A 24,764-nucleotide genomic window follows, 5' to 3' on the forward strand; every position below is an offset into this window, starting at 1 on the left:
CCCTGTATAGTCATACACCCCTGTCCCCCCCCCCCTGTATAGTCATACACCCCTGTCCGTCCCCCCTGTATAGTCATACACCCCTGCCCGCCCACCCCGCCTGTATAGTCATACACCCCTGTCCGCCCACCCCGCCTGTATAGTCATACACCCCTATCCCCCCTGTATAGTCATACACCCCTGTCCGTCCCCCCTGTATAGTCATACACCCCCATCCCCCCCCCCACTGTATAGTCATACACCCCTATCCCCCCTGTATAGTCATATACCCCTATCCCTCCTGTATAGTCATACACCGCTGTCCACCCCCCGCCTGTATAGTCATACACCCCTGTCCACCCCCCCCCCCCCCGTATAGTCATACACCCCTATCCGCCCCCTGTATAGTTATACACCCCTGTCCGCCACCCCTGTATAGTTATACACCCCTGTCCGCCACCCCTGTATAGTCATGCTCAGTGAGTTTTTTACTTTTTTGATATTGACAGTTTTTCATAGCAAGTGGGTGTGGTTTGCAAAAAGGGGCGTGTCATAATTATCGTTCAGTTATCGTTACCGCGGCTACATGTGCGATTAATCGCGATATTGATTTTGGCCCATATCGCCCAGCCCTAATATATATATATATATATATATCTATATATATATATATATATATACACACATACATACATACATATATACACACTTTCCCCATTTCTGAGGCAGACTGGCCTTGGCGGGTCTTGGCCCTCTCAGCCAATCACTGGCTGCAGTGGTGTCCCGTCACAGCCTGTGATTGGCTGAGCAGGCCTTTCCTGCAGGACAAAGTACATCTTGGAAGTAGGGACAAATGTGGAATGGGATGACGTCACAGTGGGAGCTTTTATTTATTGATATTTTTATGATAACCCCTTTAAGGGGTACTTTGGGCCTTGAGCATATCATAGGGGCCGGTTTGTTTGTAGGAGTTGCATTTTCAACATCGCCATTTCGGAGTAAACTGGATTTCTTTTTCTGTCATATTTGGAAGCATTTACCTCGAAATCTCATTTCATTTATTCTGCAAGTCAGTACAATTTATTTGTACAAAATCTATACATCTAGCTAGCTATGATTTTTCCCCTATCAATCTAGTTCTAATCTATTTCTAGCTATTGTGGAATTAATTATCCTTTTCAAGCCCCTTCCTCCTCCCCAGAGCCCCACTCTATTATATAGGACAAGAGAGGCTAAAGCTGGACAATGCAAAAAGCTTGTATCTGTATGGGTGGGGTGCCGGACTACCAGGCAGATGCTGCAAGCTGCATTCCTCCTTTCGGCCAGTCGAGTGATCCGGCGGCACAATTAAAGCCCTGCATGCTCTGAAGTGTCCCATTCAAATGAATAGAATGAGTTAAAATATCTGTTTCTCTTTGGCATAGTAGCAAAGCTACTGAGCCGGTTCACATGAGTGTGAACCCAGCCTTAAAAAACTTACACACAAAAAAAAAAACTATATAAAAAAAAATTAAAATATATATATATATATATATATATATATATATATATATATATATATATATATATATTATAGTGGTCAATGAATTTACTTTACTTTACTTTATCAGTGACAGAGCTGTACAAAGGGTTTTCCTTTATGGAACGAACTGACGTTTCATTTGGGCAGCGGGGTGTCAATGAGGTGAGGCCTAGAGCATCCATGCTGGGCCAGCAGGAAATCTTCATCCTTATTTTTTGGCCCCTGGGCTGGATGAGTTGCTCCAGGCTCATTGTTGTGCCATCTGAACGAAATTTGACCCTGAATACTGTCCCCCCCTAAGAGGAAGGCAGCCCCCATGTAACAGAAATGCCTATATGTGGACTGTCCAGCGGTTTGGGAGGGCTGTCCGGGAGGTACAGATTCACTATAACCCCTTAAGGACCCATGATATACCGTCTGCCGATGGGTCCCTAAGGAGCTAGAAAGAAGGGTCACACTGTGTTGCTGATTTATGGTCACATCCAGAAAAATTGGAATAAAAAGTGGTCAAAAAGTTTCATATATGCAATCAAGCCACCAACAGTACAGATCATGACGCAAATAAGGACGCCTTATAGACCAAAAAATAAAAAGGATGGTAATAGAGCAATCTTGAAACACATTCAGTGTGTTTTTTAAAACATTTAAATTTTTAAAAAGCAGTCAAATATAAGAAAAGTTCTAGAAGTTGGCTATCTTTGTAATCGTACTGACTTGAGGAACATTTATAACATGTCAGTTTTACCATAGGGTGAAAAATGAACAACCCCAATAAATGAAAAACATTCCTTTTTTATTTTTATTTTACAGCGCAAATAATTTTCCTCTGATTTCACTGCATATATAACAGAAAAATTAGGTCTGTATTGTTAAGTACAATCGGTGTTGCAAAAAAACACAAGCTCATACGGGTCTGTAGATGAAAAAATGCAAGCGCTATGGCCTTTTAAATAGACTCTGTACCCACAATCTGACACTCCCCCCCCCCCCCCCCCCCCAAATCACTTGTACCTTCGCATAGCTGCTTTTAACCCAAGATCTGTCCTGGTGTCCGTTCGGTAGGTGATGCAGTTATTGTCCTAAAAAAATACTTTTACACTTGAAGTCCAGTGCCTAACGGGAGAATCTGTGTCCTAACTTTGCACCACCCCTCCGTCCCTCCTCCCCACCCTCTTCATCATTAGGAATGCCACTGAAACATTTTCTCCATGCTGAACATTGCACAGGTCCTTAACGATCCAGACCATGTGCCGGGCTGACACAGGTGGGGAATAGGAGACAATCTGCCTGGAGCATTCCTAATGATGAAGAGGGTGGGGAGGAGAGACAGAGAGGGTGTGCAAAGTTAGGTCACAGATACTCTCGTTGGGCACAGGGCTTCAAGTTTAAAAGTATTTTTTTAGGACAATAACTGCATCACTTGCCGAACGGACCCCAGGGCAGATTTTGGATTAAAAGCAGCTATCTGAAGGTACAAGTGGTTTGGGGGGGTCAGATTGTGGGTACAGAGTTGCTTTAAGAATGAGTAGGAAAAAACTAAAATGCAAAAAGAATTAGCCGTGACATGAAGGGGTTTCCACACACCTGGAAAGCATTTCTTTTATTCTTAGTTTACACTTTATACTTCTACTTTAAAAAAACAACAACACATTTTCCATAAATACTTTGCTTCTGGAGCCTCTACAATTTCCCATCATTTCTTCTACACAGCCTGCACGATTTTCTATATAGACTATTTAGACAGTTGCATCATTTTGCATCCAGAAAACAAATGAATTAGAAAATTAATAAAAAATAAATAAAAATAAAATCAGTACAAAGAGAAATAGCACATAGGAAACAACAGTGTAACCAAAAGGGAATTGTTGATGTTTAGCATTAGTGTAGTGCTGCTGCTGCTCTGGGTAGAATGACACTTCTTTTAAAATATATCTTAAAAGTAATACAAGGTAAATGGGCCCGGCAAACAATGGGACTTCAGTTGGCTATAGACTTCAGCGAAAGATCTAAGGGCCCTATAATGCTGCGTTTGTATGAAACGATAATTCGCCCAATCGATCGTTTAAAGATTTTGAAGCAACAATTTGGTTTTTGTAACGATCAGCGTTTAGACAAATAAATAGTTAGAAAAATCGTTCTTGCGATCGTTTTTATGATCGCTTAAGTCCTTCTTTGAAAGACTGTTTACACGAAGTGATCTGCAGATTTTTAGCGGACGACGATTTGAGAACATGTTGAAAGATGAAAATGAACGATTTCTCGCTTGTCGCTTTATCGTTTGCTGTGTTTACACGGAACGATTATGGCTCAAATGCGATCGTTATTGCGAAAATTCAAACAATAATCGTTCCGTGTAAACGCTACATTACACAGCGATAATCAGCTGATTCAGCCAATTATGGCTGATAATAATCACCTGATCGCGTCTTTAAATCTGGACCTAAAATTATCGTCCGTTGACCGCGCATTGCTATGTCTAATAGTAGCTAAGTGTAATACCCATCACTAGCCAATCACTGTCTGGAGCGGTCCCAGCCAGTGATTGGCCAGTGAGTAGCCTGTCCGCTCAGACCGCTCTGCAGCACCGGGAAGCAAGCAAAGGGCAGAAGACCAGGAGGGTGGGGAGGTAAGGTATAACAGTTTAGGGCAAGGGCTGCACGGACATTACTAACGATATATATACAGCCCTTGCTAAACAATAATCGAGCTGTGAAATAGGCTCAGTAAACGAGCGCCGATCTAGCAGATCCATGCTTGTTTACATTATTGATCAGGTCGCCGCCGACCCGTCTAATAGGACCCTAATGTATATGGGGCAGCCCGATAGCTGCTTTTAGTAGAAAGAAGAAATGATCCTTGTAGATCCCGCCTGAATCCTACCCGATTCTATGTCATCCAGGAGATATGTAAGTATACAGGGGTGCCTAGCCATGGCTTATTATTCTTATTTATTGCACATTCAATACATTTCAGTGATCCCAGCATGCATATTTATAGGGTACTGATGTTAAATAGGAAGAGACTACAGTGTATATACTTTTTTTTCCCAATTTAAAATAGGGAAAATGCATCCTGGGAAAAACACGTAAAATTCTTTGTTTCCTAGAGAAGGAATTGCATTAACATTTCCCGAGTATTTTTACATAAGACCCGGGCATGGTCAGACAGATATCTGTGGAATATGATAATGTTGGGATTATGGGGCGCTTTGCAGTAAAATCAGAAAAAGCTACAGGTCAGAAACTGATCATCATCAAACAACAATGAATATGAAGGCTGTATGTGCAGCCCGGATGGCAGCCGGAGTTCCTCCAGCAGCATATGAAGCCATGCTACCACTGACTTGTAATAATTAGTGGATACACATTTTCATTACTCAACACAGCATGGACACAGCGTGCGATTTCTCTCTCATATCTTCATTGCAAATTGGGGTTAATCTGCAGTGTCCTATCATAGTTACTTTCTTAATGTATAATTAGAACTCACCAGTGTGGTGGTGATGCTGCGTCTGCATCCCCATCTAGATCTCACCTCCTTAGGAACAATTAGAGTGGATAAGAGGACATAATGTGTCTCCTAATGAAATGGAAATCATCTCTTCGGACACCTTGACGCCATACGAAAAACATAACCAGTTCTAACTAATTAAAGTCCAGTTCAAATTAGGACTTTTACCAAGTAATCTTCTAAACAATCCAATCAGTACAACGCTATATACCCCACTACTGGGTATCACCAAGGTTGATTATGGATACAACGCTATATAACCCACTTCTGGGTATCACCAGTATATATACATAGGGGAAAGTTATCAATACAACTCTATATAACCCACTTCTGGGTATCGCCAGTATATAAATAAGGGAAGGGTATCAATACAACGCTATATGACCCACTTCTGGGTATCCTCAGTATATACATAGGGGTAGGTTATAGGTAGAAGTGGAGGCTGTGTCAGTAAGCAATGCGGAGTGAAGAGGAGATCAGACGAAGGAAACAGAATTTGAAATGAGATAGTCCAGTGGTTCAATTCCTTACCAGGTTTAGGCTGCATCTACACATTCTGTGCACAATCTGGGACTACGGATGATGTAATACAGAATGGACTTCGGAGTCCCTGGCATCATCATTTACAGCATGCCGGTATAGTACGGGAACAGCCGGGAACTCCAAACACTGTTCCACATTGTCTGTAGTTACAGACTGCGCATGGAACATGTAAATGTAGCCTAGTGTTTGGATATTCTTCTGCAAGAAAGACCCCATACCTGTCATTGACAGAACAATGTCACTTTTTAGAGGCAGTACGAACTCTAGGCAAAATGACCAAGATCATCTAATACAATGTTAACACACACACACACACACACACACGGTAGAATGATAAATGGTAGAATCCGCTGAAAGTTATCTGCATGGATTCCGTAGTGTGCACAAACCCTAATGGGGCATTGCATAAACAGTTCCGTTGTGTGATATGCTGACATTTTTAGGCCGTATTCACACGTGCAGTAATGCAATGTAAATGCACCATTTTATTGCAGTAATTGATCAACAAAGAGGCATTCCCAAGCCCCTGAGGTGCTGAGTGCTGTAGCATCTCCTTACTCCCCCTCCCATCCCTATCCTCTGATAGGAAGATGGAAGCTGAGCACTTCTTTCACATTTCATTCTTGTGCTGAGCATATGAACTGCGTGCAGGTGTGGGATTTGGAAGCAGGGAACGAGCGCTGTAAGGAAGGCTCAAGGGCCTCAAATTCACCACTTTATTTTCCTCATTGGTCCTGGCTCTGGCTCCATCTATTGCGAATCTGGCTCCATCTACTGCCTCCAGGATGGATCTCGGCTACTGCAGGCTAGCTGGTGTGGGGTGGAACCACTATTACAAGTGAGCCAGAATACTGGAATAATTTGCAACAACAAACTGGCTTAGGCTGGATACACACTGTGTTTTTGCAGTCCATTTAATAGATCCATTGTTAAATGGTTACTTTCAATGTACACAAAAATATGGTCAACTACGTTTTTGTGCACACTAAAGAGAGGAAAAAAAAAATGCATCCGTTTTGATCCCTTTTTGGAAGTCAATAGAAAAACTGATCCAAATGGACTGCACACAATTGCATCCATTCCTTCCCCCTCCGCACAAAAAAAAAAAAAAAAAAAAGGAAAAATTAAACAAACTGCAAAAACACTGCGTGAACCCAGCCGTTCAGCCGCGATTGGCTGAGCATAACTGTGCTCAGCCAATCGCGGCTGAGCACAGTTATGACGCGGAGTAGGGGGGGGGGGGGCGGCGGCAGCGATTCGGCCGTCCGTCCAAAGATGACGTTTGGCACAAGATGGCGGATGGCCTCGACACGGATCAGGTGATGTATAATGCACCACACACTTCCGGGTACACGGGCGGGGGTGGTGGGACACGGGGAAGGGGGCGATTCACAGACATAACATACATTACAAAGTTGTATAACTTTGTAATGTGTGTTATTCTGTGAATAATTTTTTTAGCGCCGCACTACCCCTTTAACATTATACATATGGACAAACTGTGCTCTGTGCTCCCTCTGTGCCGATATTTGGTCTTATTGCTCTTAAAAAAAAGAGACCAAACACAGGAAGTCCCAGTCCTTTGCCGCTCACACAAGGAAAAACACCTGTTCATCATGCAGGTTGTATATCACCTGAGGGTAATTAACTTTTACTAATTTTATTCTCAGCTCTGCAGCTTACCAGGAGACAAGCTCTGTGTTATGTAACAATTCAGTCAGTATAATGTCACTGTGGGTTACAGAGGTTTTGCTGATGTGTGTCAGGAGAGCTGATGATACAATGCGAGCACCCCCAAGATTCTCTGCTACTGAATGTGAACGCGCAGCAGCTGTACACATGTGCAGTGAAGGGAAACACCTTTTCGGGATTTGATGTGACAAAAAGAAAAATCAGCACTTTGGCTTTTTTTTTGTGCTTACGCCTTTACCATGCAAGATTAGAATGTGATAATTTAATAGTACAGGTGAATCCGAATGCGGCCATACTAAATGGGTTTATTTATTTATAAAATGGGAAAAGGGGGTGATTTAAACTTATTAGGGGAAAGGGATTTTTTAATTAATTAATTTGTGAAAAAAAAAACTTTTTTTCCCTCTACAGTAATTTTTTTGTCCACCGTAGGGGACTTCTATGAACAAAGCACTGATTGCTCATAGAGATCAATGCAATGCATATGTATTGTATTGATCTATGTAATCGGTACTCGATTACTATGGGCTGCTGGAGCACAAAATAAACAACTGCTTAGCCGGGATCAGCGTCATTGCGTCGCTGAGGCCCAGCCCGACAAAAAAGGTGGATTGCTCTACCACGAACGGATCTAGACCACCAGGTGATGAGTTTTAACAGTATTTAAACCCAGCTGTCAGTTTTGAGAGCGGGATTTAAATAGTTAATAAGCCAGGCACTGCGATCAGCCACGCCAGATAGCAGCGGGGAATGGCACAGTTCAAAGAAGGGTCATAACATGACCTCTCCTAAACCCCCCTACTGACATGATGTACCCTTACGTCATGGATCATGAAGGGGTTAATAAAGCACATATGGGCCATTCCATCCAAACTGAACCTTTTCGTAACACATAGTTAAACATTGTTTTTTAACAGCTAATTAAAAAAATGCAATTTAACCACAAAAGTTATAAATATACATTAAGACTCTTAATGTATATTTATAACTTTTGTGGTTAAATTGCATTTTTTTTATTAGCTGTTAAAAAACAATGTTTAACTATGTGTTACGGGTGTTACGAAAAGGTTCAGTTTGGATGGAATGGCCCATATAAAACTTTGATTTTGGTTGAAGTTGGCTCCTAAGCTTGGGGGCTAATAACTTCTACCCCTCTGAATGGTACTGGGAATTTTAACCACTTTGAAAAATGTCATAATTTTCACAAGACAGAAATTTGTAGTTTTTTCACAACTTACTCTTTGTTAATGGAGCTAAAAGCTCGTCTCCGCCTTCTTTCTTGAACAATGCAAAAACGTCATGTTGTGGAAGCTGGTTGGCTGAAGCAAGTGCTCTCTGTAGTTTTATTCGTCCTTCCAGAAGCTGATCCCAAAGAGCTGGAAAAACCAAACACAAAACTATGAAACTTAGTAGAATGTTTTGTCCTCCAAACACTCGTAAAATCTAATGTTCTATCTATGTGACTCATAAGCATTATATTATAGAGAGAAGGAACAGAAACTTCTACCTGCTAAGAATAGGCTATTCTTGTGAATGACGCATCTAGACGCACTCATTCTAACTGGGATGGAAAATATGTTATTAGAAAATACTGAGCACATTCTTTGGTTGCAATCTCAGTTCTACTTTATGCAGTCGTTCTGTTTGGGCAGATGGTTTTCAATATTCTTTCCATGACCTTTATATCACATTGTCCATTTCATTTATACAGCTACATAATACGCTTGAAAAAAGAAAAATTGAAAAATATATAGGTCCATCAAACCAGGCTAGAGGTGGGATGTTTGGTGGCGGGGTGGAGGATAGGATTAAATCCTTACTGGGATGGACCATTTTGCTTACACATTAACCAATACAATACTATATATATATTTTATATATATATATATATATATATATATATATATATATATATATATATATATATATGTATATATGTTTAATTTGTGTTCACTTATTTTATTTAAAAAAAAAAAAAAGGAAAAGGGGGAGATTTAAACTTTTATTATGGGATGGATTAATTTATGTTTCAGAAAACTTTTTTGAAATATACTTTTGTAGTCTCCTTAGGCCTTATTCACACGTTCAGTAATATTTACTAGTCCTGAAACAACCCGCAAAAAATTAGTCCGTAGTCCATCGGCATTGCATGCTTTATACAAGTTAATAAAGTTGAGTAGGTTAAAAAAAAAAAAAAAATAGCACCAGTTTGCCCAACCCCTAAAATAAGTCACATGTTCGCTTGTCAGCCTGTGGTTGCTTAGAAACAGAACCTTGTGACCTATGAGTCATCCATATTTTTTTAAGGGAATACGGAAATACGGATGCCAAACACGTTGCAATCCGTAAACAATCCGTAAACAATTGATTTTAATGAGAGAATCTGTTAAAAAAAAAAAAAAAATCTGGGACCACACTGGGTCCGCACAAGGAAATGTCCTTTTTTTCGGCATTGATTTTCATCCGTTTCATCTACTGTGAATAGCCCAATAGACATCAATGTGCACTAACTTACGGGACGTGTGAATAAGGCCTTAGGAGACTTCCATGAGCAATACTACGATTGGTCATAGGGATCAATGCAGTACATATGAACTGCATTGATCTATAGATTCTGCACCTGGTTGCTTCAGCCTGCCGATAACAGGGAGCCTGGGAGGCCTCAGGTTACACTATCAATGTATCGATGCCCCCCCCCCCCCCCACAAACACACACACACACACACACACCGTAATATCTGTGGGGAGCCAATCCAGACCATTGCAACACCAATGATGAGCAAGCTCATCAGTTTGACAGCAGCATCTAAATGTCTAAATCGTTAAATAGCCAGCATGGACAATCGCTCTGTGCCAGCTATTAGTGGCGGTCCCTGGGTTTTCATAGTAGCCGGAAAGGGCATGTGTATGGAGCGGAATCAAGCCCTAAGCCTGCTCTAAACAGTGTAGACATTACCAGGATGAGCATGCTTGGACTGTGTTGTTAACCGGTTAAAGGAGTTAGCCCCATTTCTAGTAAAAAATAAATAAATTATATATATATATATATATATATATATATATATATATATAATGACAATAGCTCCCTGTGTGCTCGATAGTGCTGATATTAGACATATGATAAACCGTGCATAAGACGGTCAAGCATGGAGGACTATGTGACCATGCTCCTCCCTTAGCTTCCCCCACTGTCCCTGTAAATGCTTTGACCATATTATGGCCAGGATCACAATTCAGCAAAGAGTTTGCATGGGACTTCTCAGCGTACTCCGGTTTTCTCCCACACCTCAAAACACATGAATTTGTCAACGTGGAACTAAATTGTGAGCACTAAAGGGGACAGTGATGGAGTTGAGATGACAAGCAATGTACAACACTGCTGAATACATTGGTGCTATATGAATAACGAAATTATTACCAACAATTTGTACCATTCAAGGACACTTGCTCCCCAAAGTATTCCATAAATGTATTCAATCAATAAAGCAAAGTGTACATACTGTACATTACATACACTTCTATGGGCACAATACAGTGCTATAGACTTCTACATATAGTGAATTACAATTGATTTGTGACGTCACTTTTTTTTTTTTTTTTTTACAGAATCTGAACCCTGCCTGATCTACTAAATTAAGGGAAATAGCAGTATATGTGCATTTCCCATAATTAATGTACACTAGGAATTTATCTAACTTTCAATAAGTAATAACATTTAAAAAAATACTTTTAATCTATGATAGCATCGACTCGTTAGGTCGGAGTAGGGCGTGGCGATATGGCCAAAAAATAAAATCTCTTATTTTTTTTATTTTTTTCTCAATTCTCGATTTAAACCTCTCTTTTTTTATTATTTATTTTATGCAGGGTGTAGTAGTAGAGGCATAGTGGATAAGGGGTGTAGAAGCATAGATGATGAGGGGTGTAGTATTAGATAAGGGGAGTAGCAGTAGTGGGCATAGTAGTAGCAGTTTTGGGAGTGGGAGTAGTAGTAGTAGTATCAGGAGTAGTAGGGGTAGTAGTAGAGCAGTATCGGGGGAAGTAGTAGCAGCAATGGTAGTGCAAGCAGTAGAGCAGTATTGGGGGTAGTAGTAGAGCAGTATGGGGAGTAGTATTGAGGGTAGTAGTAGAGCAGTAATGGGGGTAATAGTAGAGCAGTATGAGGAGTAGTATTGGGGGTAGTAGTAGAGCAGTATGAGGAGTAGTATTGGGGGTTGCAGTAGTCTTGCAGTATCGGCTGCACTGACTAGCGCGACTAATCACACCATGAAGCGGGCACCAGCTACGGCTGCAGTGCTCCAGGTGTGGACGGGCAGCGGCTTCGGTGCTCTGGGTGCAGGCGGAGGACAGCGCCAGGCGGGTGGTCCTGCTCTGATCTGCAGGAGGAACAGTTTGCCCAGAGCGCCACTGCTCCCCCTGCAGGTCGGAGACCTTTTTTTTTTTTTCCCTTGAAAATCAAAGTTACAATTTTCAAAGAAATTGAAATAGATTCTCAAAATCTAGGCGAATTAATCAAATGAATTTGATTAATCGCCCAGCCCTAGGTCGGAGCATGGCACATCTAGACTTTGCAATATCTGCCCGCTCTTCCTGGAAGAAACACTCCAAATCTGTCAGATTGTGAGGGCATCTGGGCCGTTGGAAAACATTAATCATCTTCAGGTGAAGCTATTCTTTTGTTGATGTGGAGGCATACTTTAGGTGATGGTTGGACTGAAAGATTAAATTAAAGGGAAACTCCGGTGATTTTTTGTTTTCAGGATGAACTGGTGTCACAAAGTTATATAGATTTGCAATTCTATTTATCTCCAGTCCTTATCAGCTGCTGTATGTCCTACAGGAAGTGGTGTATTCTTTCCAGTCTGACTTAAAGTTCTCTGCTGCCACCTCTGTCCATGTCAGGAACTGTACAGAGCAATAGAAAACCCCTATAGAAAACAGCTCCTGCTCTCCATACTGGATAGAATACACCACTTCCTGCAGGACACACAGCAACTGATAGATACTGAAAGTAAATAAAAGTAAATTACAAATCTATATAACTTTCTAACACCATTTGAATTGAAAGAAAAAGAAGTGTTGGAGTCCTCTTTAATTCCTCCTAATCTTCTGCTTTTTAGCAGAGGCCTGAGGGTTTGGGGCCAAAGTTTACTGATATTTGGGACGGTTCACAATTCCCTCCACTTTGATCAAGACCCCAGAAGAAGAAACTGCCCCTAATGCGTCACTGTGGGTATGGTAATTTGCAGATTACTAATGTGTCGGTACCAGAATTCTGTCCTCCAAATAACCCGCTTGTTTCTCATTTTTTATATTCCATCCTCTTGGGCTAGAGGATCCTAAAGCTAACCTCGTTGGGTATTAAGCGGTTGAACTCACACTGTATCTACTTTATTCTCTCTATCTTCTTAATATAGTTTCTATACTTACACTAAAAAACTGTCACAAGGGTACCTGGCATTTAAAGTGAATGTACCATCAGTACATTCGCTTTAAGTTTTGCACATGGATAGAACGGCGTCGGCGCGGGGAAGCTGCAGTCCTTCTTATAAACTGCAGCCCAGTTCCCACATACTGAGTCGGCGCGGCCCCAGTGGGAAGAACCCCACCCCTCTTTGATTCCATTGATTCTAATGGAGTCACGTCATAGAGGGGCAGGGGTTTCCTCCCAATGGGGGTGGGCCAGTCCGCCTCCAGTGCTTCAGGCCGGGCCGCTTCCCGGGAATAGAACAGTGCCGTACGCGGGAACGGGGCCGCAGTTAAAAAAAAAAAAAGACCACTGCACTGGCGCCGTTCTATTCATGTGCGAAACTTAAAGCAAGTGTACTGATGTAAGTGAACGCCAATCTGACAGATCGGTGCTTGCTTACACAGACCATCAGACCAAGTATCGTCCCTAAGATGGATCCTCAAACCCCCCGCCTGCACACACACTATTAGCCATAATAAAAAGCACTGGGGTAACTGAATCTCCTGCTCTGGCAGGCCCCTACCTTTCATACATAACTCAGTCAGCCATTTTTAAAAGAGGGAACAAAATATTCTTAGACGGCCACGAGGCAATGTAATTTCCACAATATGGGCAGGCAACAGTAAAGCAAGTCGCATGTGCTGGCTGCAGTGAAGGTTAATAGGCAGCTCGCTTTACGTAGATGCTGATGACATACATTCTCAAAAGAGAGAAGGGATAGTGGTGCTCTTGGATTGTCGGTTCATGTGATCTCCTACAGCTTCAAAAGACAGTCACATCTGGGTAGTAGCCAAAATTAGAATTCACATAATTAAAGAGAGTGCGTCTGAACCGTGGGGCGGTGCATTATGTATGGTGAGCCAGCAGGATTACTTGTCAAACCTGCCGGGATGTGTTAGCTGCAGAAAATTAATGATTTCATTCTTTAAAACAATTACCTCCCAAAGACACCTTCAAACGAACTAATAAAAAGGATTACCTTTTGAGTAACTCACATTTTCATCCATTATCTTGATCCTTACCAAAACCTTTAACTTACACATTATAATGTAGTAGCATTTAAGACAGCTTAGCCAACGCGGCGCTCAACTCATACAGAGAGAGTGCTTTAGGAGAAGAATAAATCTGTTACGTTTTAACAAGACAAAATAAGGAGACACTTCATTGTACTTGAAAGAGAAGGAAACACAAACTTGTTGACACATATGGCAAAAAGCCCAGTTCCTGTACATCAGCCGTTCTATGCAAGGTCATACAGACCTGTGGCTGTAACAGAAAACTCCAAGTATCTTAGTAGCTACAAGCTGGCTAAGCTGCACAACCCAACCTCATTGCCTAATGAAGAGGTGGACGGCTGTGACTACCTGCTGGTGCTTGGAGAGCTGCACACTGACAGCACCGGAGGCATTGCTTCCTGTGCAGACGACCATGGAGGCAGCACTCTGTGCAGGATCTCAGGGAGCTATAGAGCGTTCACTGTTGTAAACAGTTACGTAGATATATCTTGAAGAATATTTCGGGAATGTACCACCCAGGTTTGTTCGCAACGATCAGAGCCAGATACTGGAACAAGTTCTTTAGTTCTAATTCTTCCCATTTTCTGATTGTAAGGCTGAGTTCACACTGAGTTTTTCCAATATGTTTTTTTTCATCCATTATATGAAAAAAAAAAAAAAAATTAACGCATGCATTTGTGTGCATTCGTTTTTCCATATACTTCCATTGTAAAAAAAAAAAAAAAAGATCAAAACGCATTCTTTTTCTTTCAGCGCACATAAAAATGTGATCGACCATGTTTTTGTGTAAGTTTAAAAAAATGATGTGTTTTTCGCCCAGAGGGGCGTGCTTGAGGTCTGCCTTCCATCCACGTGACCCGGAGGCTTGCGTTTCACGTCGGCGGCACGCTGACGTCATCTGCACGCAGCACCGTCGTCTTCCAGAGTCCGCGCATGCGCAGTGCGTCGGCGGCGTCTCCCGCCGTACTGCGCATGCGCGGACTACAGAAGACGTCTGCGATGCGTGCGGATGATGTCAGCGCGCCGACGACGTGAAATGCAAGCCGCCGGGTCACATGGATGGAGGGCAGACCTCAAGCACGCCCCTCTGGGCGTGATTACAGCCATTACAGACACCCAGGACCTGTGACTGATTCTGCCCACCTTAACTAAATCCGCCCACCGTGACTACTTGCCAGAAATTTACATACAGCGCGGGACTTCAAAGTAAGATTACTGATTGATGGAGGGGGGCAAGGAGGTTACAGGGGGATGTTTAGGAAACGTGCTGGGTGATGTGTCAGCACGTTTCCTTATCTTAAGATGGATTTTTGGCATGATTGGTTTCCTTTAATGCCTAGTTTACATAATTGCGTAGATCCGTCGGCATTTTCCTCCGGCGCAGAAGAGAAGCACTGGAGGGGAACGCATCTCTGAACTGATCCCATTGTTTTCAATGGGACAGTTCAGATGATCCGTTCCACAACTGATGCCGCCGGACCGACGGACAGCCGGCACGTCAGAACGCTACATGCAGCGTTCTGACATACGGCCAAGCTCATCTATCCGGCACCACATCCACTAAAGTGGAAACCTGTAACAGATAAAAGAAGTGAAGTGCCGTCTTAAAAACATTAAAATCCATAAATCACCAGGCCCAGAAGGCATCCATGCCAGAGTTTTGCAGTATTCCTTATTCCTAATATTAATAGATTCTATAAGGAGAGGGATTGTTCCACATGACTGGCGCATAGCTGATGTGGTACCGAAATTTCAAGAAGGGGTTAAAAAGTGATCCTGGAAACTATAGGCCTGTAAGTCTAACATCTACTGTGGGTAAAGTATTTGAGGATTTTCTAAGGATTGCTATACTGGAGTATTTTATAAGAGATGCTATACTGGAGTATTTTATTATTATTATTATTATTTCCAGAGCGCTATACAAGCGATAGGAGTAACGAGCAGAAACAACACAAGATTAAAACACATTACATGAAGGCAAATTGCAGACTGGTACATGGGGAAGAGGACCCTGCCCACGAGGGCTTACAATCTATAGGGTATAGGGAGAGAAACAGGAGGTAAAGTGCAGCCAGTCAAGTGTGATGCAGAGTTATAATAGGTTGTAGCCTAGTTTGAAGAGATGGGTTTTCAGGTTACTTTTGAAGGACTTAATGGTGGGTGAGAGCCGGATGTGTTGGTATAGTGAGTTCCAGAGTATGGGGGAGGCTTGGGCAAAGTGTTGGAGGTGGTTGTGCGAGGTACGAACAAGGGGGGAGTGCAGACAGAGGTCACTGGAAGTTTGAAGGTTGCGTGAGGGACGGTAGCGGGATATCAGGTCAGAGATGTACGGAGGGGACAGGTTGTGGATGGCCTTATACGTCATGGTCAACAGTTTAAAGTGAATATGTTGGGCAATGGGGAGCCAGTGGAGGGATTGGCAGAGTCGAAAGGCAGAGGCAAAGGGCGGGGAAAGGTTGATTAGTCGGGCAGCAGAGTTTAGGATAGACTGGAGGGGAGCAAGGGAATTAGATGGAAGGCCAGAGAGGAGGATATTACAGTAGTCCAAGCGGGAAATAATGAGAGCATGTACCAGCAGTTTGGTAGAGTCAGGGGTGAGAAAAGATCGGATTCTGGAAATGTTTTTGAGGTGAAAGCCGCAGGAGGTGGTCAGGGCTTGAATTTGGGGTTTAAAGGACAGGGCAATGGACAGAGTCAATGGTGACCCCGAGGCAGCGGACTTGAGGAACAGGGGACAGAGTGCAGCCATTGATAGTGATTGACAGATTAGATGGCAGGGTGGAGCGAGATGGGGGAAAAATGATAAGTTCTGTTTTGTCCATGTTGAGTTTTAGAAAGCGGGAGGAGAAGGAGGAAGATATGGCCGATAGACACTCTGGAATTCTGGATAGCAAAGAGGTGACATCCGGACCAGAGAGGTATATCTGAGTGTCATCAGCGTAGAGGTGGTACCTAAAGCCGTGGGATTCTATGATATGATATGTCCCAGGCAAGAAGTATAGATGGAGAAGAGAAGAGGCCCAAGTACAGAGCCTTGGGGAACACCAACAGTAAGGGGACGACGAAAGAATGTGGTGTGGGAGTGGGAAACACTAAACGTGCGGTTGGAGAGGTGAGAGGAGATCCAGGAGAGAGCTGAGCAAGTGACGTCAAGGGATGAGAGAATTTGTAGGAGGAGAGAATGGTCAACTGTGTCAAAGGCAGAAGATAGGTCAAGGAGAAGGAGCACAGAGTATTGGCGTGAGGCTTTGGCAGTCAGCAGGTCATTAGCCACTTTGGTCAGGGCAGTTTCTGTGGAGTGTTGGGGGCGAAAGCCAGATTGCAGGGAGTCAAAAAGCAAGTTGGTTGAAAAGTGGAAGGATAGTTCATGGTAGACATGTTGTTCCAGGAGTTTAGAGGCAAAGGGGAGAAATGAGATGGGGCGGTAGCTGGATAAGGAGGTAGGGTCAAGGGATGGCTTTTTAAGGATGGGTGTGATGGTTGCATGTTTGTATGGAGATGGGAAGATGCCAGAAGTTAGTGATAGATTGAAGAGACGTGTTAGTGCTGGGACAAGTGCTGAGGAGAGGTTGGGGATAAGGTGGGATGGGATTGAGTCAAGTGCGCAGGTGGTGAGATGTGATGTGGAGAGTAGTTTGGAGAGATGTTCTTCAGTGATGGTGGAGAGGTGAGTTAGTGGGGATGAGCACTGGACAGGCATGAGGGGGAACTGAGAGGACTGTAAGGTGAAGCTTACCCTGATGTCATCGATTTTCTGCTTAAAGAAAGTGGCAAAGTCCTCAGCAGAGATGAGAGAAATGGGGGGTGACAGTGGGGGGCGGAGAAGAGAGTTGAAGGTGTTAAACAGTTGCCTAGGGTTGTGAGATAAGGAAGATATGAGGGAAGAAAAGTAATCCTGTTTAGCAGAGGTGAGGGCAGATTTGAAGTCAAGGAGTGCTCGTCTGTATGTCTGGAAGTGTTCCTCTGAGTGTTTTTTCTTCCAGTGCCGCTCGGCAGCTCTGGACACTCGCCTTAGTTGTTTGATTAGGTCAGTGTGCCAGGGCTGTCTGTTTATGCATCATGTTCTCTTTTTTGTGAGAGGGGCGACAGAGTCAAGGGCTGAGGTTATTGTGTAATTGTAGAAGGTTGCAGCTTATATAAGAGATGCTATACTGGAGTATCTTATATAAGAGATGCTATACTGAAGTCTCTTATCTTATATAAGATGCTATACTTTTATTTTTATTGTTTATTTTGATTTATAAAATTTAAAGAAAGTACAGCATGTCATAGATTTTAAAGTTTTACACAGAAAATAAAGCATAATGTATGATCACATGTACATTACAGACTAGGAGTAGCGTATCAGATCTATTTAACTCTGAGAAGCCAACAGAGGTAACCAGTTAACAAAATGAAATGGTTACTACTAGGCCATCTGGAGGGCGACAAAACAGAGTGTCCTCGTAACTCAGAACAAGAAAAAGAGACTCGCTATGTTAACAGGCTAAGGGGAAGACGCAGACAAAACAGAAAAATAAGGGCCCGAGCCAATACAGAGCAAGAATAAGGGGTGTTCCATATAATCAGGTAGACCAAAAGAGCTCATAATAGGCATCCCAAGGGGCCCATATTTTTAGGAACTTCTCAATCTTCATGGGTTGCTGTGGTCTGTCCGAGTTGTCTAATATCTTGTATTTGGTTTATCAGTTCAACTGCAGATAGAATGAGGGATTGTTTCCAGTATTTGGCAAGAAGGCACTTATACAGGAACAGCCTGGTCGGGTGTTGACACATAGTTTTAGGGGGCACATTGAGCAGGTACACGAGCGGTGTTAGCAATACAACTTGCCCAAAAACAGTTGCTACTAGACCTTGTATACCTAACCAATACAGTTTCAAGAGAGGCAAATCCCAAAATATGAGGGAGTGTCCCCAACCCTTCCCTGCACTTCCAGCATTCCTTAGTGGTTATTGGATAGAGGCGATGCAATAAATCTGTGGTATGATACCAAGTGTAGGATTTTGGATGGATTTTCTTTGTAAGTGATGCACGAGGATGATTGGGCTTCAATTCCGAAGTTTTTCAGCACCTGCCCTATAAGATGAAACCCAGCGTATAAGACGAGCCCTGACTTTTGAGAAGATTTTCCTGGGTTAAAAAGTGGTCTTATACGCAGAAAAATAGGGTTCTAGTTCTCCCCCTTCCTTGCCCCCCCCCCCTTCTTTACCCCCTAATGCAACTTCACCAATGGTTGAATGTATATTGTGCCTGCTTTCTTGCTATGTCCTATGATTATCATTCTAAGATGTACATTACTGGCATGGCACTGTTTGCGACACTTCATTTGTAGGGTGAATTTGTGTAGTATTGGAAAAAATAAAATAAGGTTAAAAAAAAAAAAAAAAAACACGGTGTATGCCCTCCTACTGTCTGTGCAAGCACAATGACCAAATGCTTGGTGCAGAAACTACAAGACTTTATACCAGTCGTGGGAATTTGTTAGCTGCCAAAGACAGCAGAAACTGAACGGAGTGGAGTTAACAACCTGCCAGGGAACAATGCTAATACCCGCTATAATGCACTTCATTCTTAGTAGTTAATACTAGAATTAGGAACAGGAGGATGTTAAGTGTATGAATGAGCGTATGCTATAAATGGGCACCGTCTTTAACCCTTAGAGGACCTGGCCAATTTCAATTTTTGCATTTTCGTTTTTTCCTCCTTGTGGCCATAGCACTTGCATTTTTCCACCTAGAAACCCACATGAGCCCTTATTTTTTGCGTCACTAATTGTACTTTGCAATAACAGGCTGAATTTTTGCATAAAGTACACTGCGAAACCAGAAAAAAATTCAAGGTGTGGTGAAATTGAAATTAAAAATCGCATTTCTTTTATTTGGGGGGTATGTGTTTTTACGCCATTCGCCTTGGGGTAAAACTGACTTGTTATATATGTTCCTCAAGTTGTTACGATTAAAACGATATGTAACATGTATAACTTTTCTTGTATCGGATGGCCTGTAAAAAATTCAAACCATTGTTAACAAATATACGTCACTTAAAATCGCTCCATTCCCAGGCTTATAATGCTTTTATGGGGCTGTGTCAGGTGTCATTTTTTGTGCCATGATGTGTTCTTTCTATCGGTACCTTGATTGCGCATATACGACTTTTTGATTGCTTTTTATTACAATTTTTCTGGATTTGATGCGACCAAAAATGCGCAATTTTGCTCTTTGGGATTTTTTTTGCGCTTACCGTGCGAGATCAGGAATGTGATTAATTAATAGTTCGGGCGATTACGCACGCGGCGATAGCAAACATGTTTGTTTATTTATTTATTTGTTTACTTTTATTTAAAACCTGGAAAAAGGGGGGTGATTCAGACTTTTATTAGGGGAGGGGGCTTTTTACTATTAACAACACTTTTTTTTTTTTTACACATATACTAGAAGCCCCCCTGGGGGACTTCTAGTATATATACTTTGATCTCTCATTGAGATCTCTGCAGCATAGATATGCTGCAGAGATCCATGAGATCGGCACTCGTTTGCTTTCGGCTGCTGCAGCCGGAAACAAACGAGTGCCGAACCGGGGACGGCGCCATCTTGGAGCGGTCCCCGGCCGGCTTCAATATCGGAGATCGCTCCTCTGGGACAACGTCCCGGAGGAGCGATCTCCCCACTATACCACCACCGATCATATGCAGCCGGTAATCGGAGGCAGCTGTCATCTTTGACAGCTGCCTCCGATTACCTGATTAGCGGGCACGGCGATCGGACCGTGCCCGCTAATAGCCGCGATCCCGGGCTACATGAGGTACCCGGGATCGCGGCAGTTCAGAGCGCGGGGAGGCAGCCCTGGACGTAAGGGTACGTCCAGGGTCGCCTAAGGGTTAAAAACTCTGCATATTGTGAGGCATCAATATCTAACATATTTGTAACTTGCTAATTTTTTTGTGTGTCATTGGAAGTGGTACAATTGACATTACTTTCAGATTTGCGTTAAAACAGCGCCATTTTTGCCCAAATTTTGCAGAAAATTCTGCAATTCAGACAGTGGCGTTTTAACCAACCAGTAGTGAAGCGAGTGCTGTATCAATACAGTTTTGATTAGAAGGATTTATGCTATACAACATCACCCAAACTTTCTAAAGCAATTTTAACATAAAATGATGGCTTACCTATCTGGTTCTTAATTCCTTGTCCTTTCGCAACATCTGCTGACACCTTTCCTTTAGAGAATGTCTGAACGGTATCATCTTGAAATTCTGACCCTTCCATGTCATTTTGGCTAACAGTTTCATCTTCATCAGTATCGTGTTGTGTGCTGTAAATGCCACCATCATCATCTTCCTCCTCCTCATCATCATCTTCAGTATTGGCCTCTTCTTCATCAGTCCCCTCATCTTCATTACTTCTTAAAAGGTTTTCAGCGTTGTCATAATACTCATCTTCATGGGATAAATCTCCATCTAAAAGATACAATAAAATATTGAAACTTGGTGTAAAAAGCTCATTAATAAAAATGCACAAATCAATATCAGAAAAGTGTGACAAAAATAAAAGCGCAAAACTACCCCATAAAGGCTTCTGTAAGTGTTTAACCTAATGTAATAGAAAAAAAACGAGGCATTGGCGCAACGGTCTGGCAACCTTTTATCACGCAGCATTTGGACTGTATTTTAACGAGAGAAAAAAAATAAGGGACAAGGGAATTTACATTATCTGAAGTTCTATGGGGCAGGGCAACATTTCACTGGAAGACTGCAGTTTTCTTCAAAAGGGGAGGAGCTTAAAGTGACTCTGTACCCACAATCTGCCCACCCCAAACCCATGTACTTTCAGATAGCTGCTTTTAATCCAAGATCTGTCCTGGGGTCTGTACGGCAGGTGATGCAGTAATTGTCCTAAAAAACAACTTTTAAACTTGCAGCCCTGTGTCAAACTGGCGTGGCCTAGCTTGTGTATGCATTAGGCTGGCACAACCTCTCTGTCCCTCCTCCCTACTCTCCTCATCATTAGGAATGCTCCAGGCAGATATTCTCCTATTCATCAGCTGTGAGAACACCTGTGCAGTGTTCACTGCATAGGAATAGGGTGGGGAGGAGGGACAGAGGGGTGGTTAGGACACAGCAGTTTGACACAGGGCTGCAAGTTTAAAAGTTGTTTTTTAGGACAATAACTGCATCACCTGCCGAACGGACCCCAGGACAGATCTAGGTTTATAAGCAGCTATCCAGAGGTACAAGTGGTTTGGAGGGGTCAGATTGTGGGTACAGAGTCACTTTAACCCCTTAAGGTCAAAGCCAATTTTCATTTTTGCACTTTTGCTTTTTCCACTTTATGTTTAAAAGGCCATAACGCTTGCATTTTTCCACCTATAAACCCATATGAGCCCTTATTTTTTGTACTTTGCAATGACGTGCATTATTTTTCCATAACATATGCTGCGAAACCGGAAAAAAAAATAATTTGTGCTGTCAAATCGAAAAAAAAAAAAGAAATTTGTTTTGATTTTGGGGAGTTTTGCATTCACGCCGTTCGCCCTATGGTAAAACTGACTGGTTATCTATGTTCCTCACATCAGTACGATTACAGCGATATGTAACATGTATAACTTTTATTGTATCTGATGGCTTTTAAAAAATTCAAACCATTGTTCACAAATTTATGTTCCTTAAAATCGCTCCATTCCCATTGGGGTTCGACATTGAGGCTCGGCACGGGCAGAAGAACGGATCCGTCCCACTAGACACAAGGGACGTGAGTGATAAAGCATTTCAATGTAGCTGTCAAGTTTAAAGCATTTTTGACAGCTGCATCGGCTAATAGAGGCGCTTCCCCGCTGCCAATCACAGCCGGGAGCGTCGCCGTTCAGAGCGGGGTCCTGGCGGGACCCCTCTCTGAACTCCCCCCCGAGTCACCATGATGTACCAGATACGTCATGGGACGCTAAGGGGTTAAAGCTACTCTCTACCAGCATGTAGCCTCCCCCAAACAGCTGGTACCGCGTTGTAGAGGTCCTCATGCCATGTCTGGTTCAGGGGTTGGCCTTTCTCCTGGTGCTGGTATTTTGAAGAAAAACTCCCTTTATTGCTGCGGCAGGGCGGGAAGTTAATCTGGGGTGGCCTAGAGCGTCCGTGCCCTAGGCCAATAAAAGAGGGTTTTCTTCAAAATACTTGTACCCAAAGCAAACGCGGAGTAAGAACCTCTACAACGAAGTACCGGTGGTTTGGGGGCAGCTACATGCCAGTACAGAGCTACTTTAACCACATAATCAGCAGGTTTCTAACATCTTGCAGTCTGTGATAGCCTGAGGATGGTGAGGAGAAGGCAGAGAATAAAAAACAGAACACATTATAACAAAGCAGTCAAAAGGGGAATTACACCTCTGCATAATTTCTCCACCCACAATCCACACCAATAGTAAAATAGGGTTTTGCAATTTTAGCTAGTCACCACTTTACCTGTTCCTACTATTTTTTACAAGTACTTTCAAAGATTTGCAAAAAAATACAATGATACAGTAGTTACTATGGATGCGCCACAAAAATAAACAGACGTGTGAATGAGGCCTTAAAGGGGTATTCCCCCCAAAATTATTTTTGCATTAATACGCTGCCCACCTGTAGCTTTCCATCTATAAAGTTATTATGGATTCTGCACAGTTTTGCTGTTATCCAGCTGCATTCACCCCCACGGATTGCATAGAATCATCAGACCTCAGTCCACTCCGACACGCTTCCTGCTCCTGGCCCGCACCCTCCGAGACGGCATCTCGTGTCCTCCTTCTTTTCAATGGGCCGGGTTAGTGCTTCTAACCCAGCCAATCTGAAGTGAAGGAGGACGGCGGTTGCTGCTGTTAGAGAGGGAGACAGTGATCAGTGAAGCTGTCACTGTCTCCTTCTCTAACAGCAGCCACCCCAGTCACCGGTACCGTGTGTGCCCCCAGCCCCAGAGCTCACCCCCTGACTGTGACCCCTCGCTGGCAGCACCCTGTCACCCTTGTCGCCCGCAGCACCCTGCGCAACCCCCCCCCCCCCCCCCCCGTGGCTCACTGTCCCCCGTCTCCCCACCACTGCGGGTCACTGTCCCTCCATCACCCACGGCTCGGTTCACTAACAGCACAACCCCCCTCCCCCTCGTCCGTCACTCACTTGCTGTCAGCCACGGCGCTTACCGGCGGCCCCGCGGCTCACTGTGCCCGTCACCTGCGGCTCCATCACCTGCGTGACCGCGGCTCCGTCAACCACCCTCCACCGGCACCCGCGGCTGACTGTCCCCCCCCCCCTGTCACCCGTGGCTCCGTCACCTCCATGAGCGCGGCCCCGTCAGCCCCCCCCCCACCCGTCTGTCTGCCACAGCCCACTAGCGCCCGCCCGCGGCTCATCTCAGCTCTGCCATGCCATCACCATCTCAGCCATGCCATGACCATCTCAGCTCTGCCATGCCATCACCATCTCAGCTCTGCCATGCCATCACCATCTCAGCTCTGCCATGCCATCACCATCTCAGCTCTGCCATGCCATCACCATCTCAGCTCTGCCATGCCATCACCATCTCAGCTCTGCCATGCCATCACCATCTCAGCTCTGCCATGCCATCACCATCTCAGCTCTGCCATGCCATCACCATCTCAGCTCTGCCAAGCCATCACCATCTCAGCTCTGCCATGCCATCACCATCTCAGCTCTGCCATGCCATCACCATCTCAGCTCTGCCATCCCATCACCATCTCAGCTCTGCCATCCCATCACCATCTCAGCTCTGCCATCCCGTCACCATCTCAGCTCTGCCATCACCATCTCAGCTCTGCCATGCCATCACCATCTCAGCCCTGCCATGCCATCACCATCTCAGCTCTGCCATGCCATCACCATCTCAGCTCTGCCATGCCATCACCATCTCAGCTCTGCTATGCCATCACCATCTCAGCTCTGCTATGTCCTCACCATCTCAACCCTGCTATGCCATCACCATCTCAACCCTGCTATGCCATCACCAACTCAGCTCTGCTGCACCATCTCAGCTCTGCTATGCCGCCATC

The 24,764-nt window shown here is 43.7% G+C and overlaps 1 protein-coding gene across 1 annotated transcript in view; it reads right to left on the reverse strand.

Moving 5' to 3' along the window:
• AATF (apoptosis antagonizing transcription factor) overlaps positions 1-24,764 on the reverse strand; it is a 106,110-nt gene that overhangs the window by 61,119 nt on the left and 20,227 nt on the right. The window contains exons 3-4 of the mRNA XM_069971478.1: positions 20,899-21,189; positions 8,485-8,622 (exon numbers count right to left, since the gene is read on the reverse strand). Of these exons, the coding sequence (XP_069827579.1) occupies positions 8,485-8,622; positions 20,899-21,189 (429 nt within the window). The remainder of the gene's footprint in view (positions 1-8,484; positions 8,623-20,898; positions 21,190-24,764) is intronic.

The sequence above is a fragment of the Dendropsophus ebraccatus genome, chromosome 5, assembly GCF_027789765.1.
Source record: "Dendropsophus ebraccatus isolate aDenEbr1 chromosome 5, aDenEbr1.pat, whole genome shotgun sequence".
Lineage (NCBI taxonomy): Eukaryota > Metazoa > Chordata > Amphibia > Anura > Hylidae > Dendropsophus > Dendropsophus ebraccatus.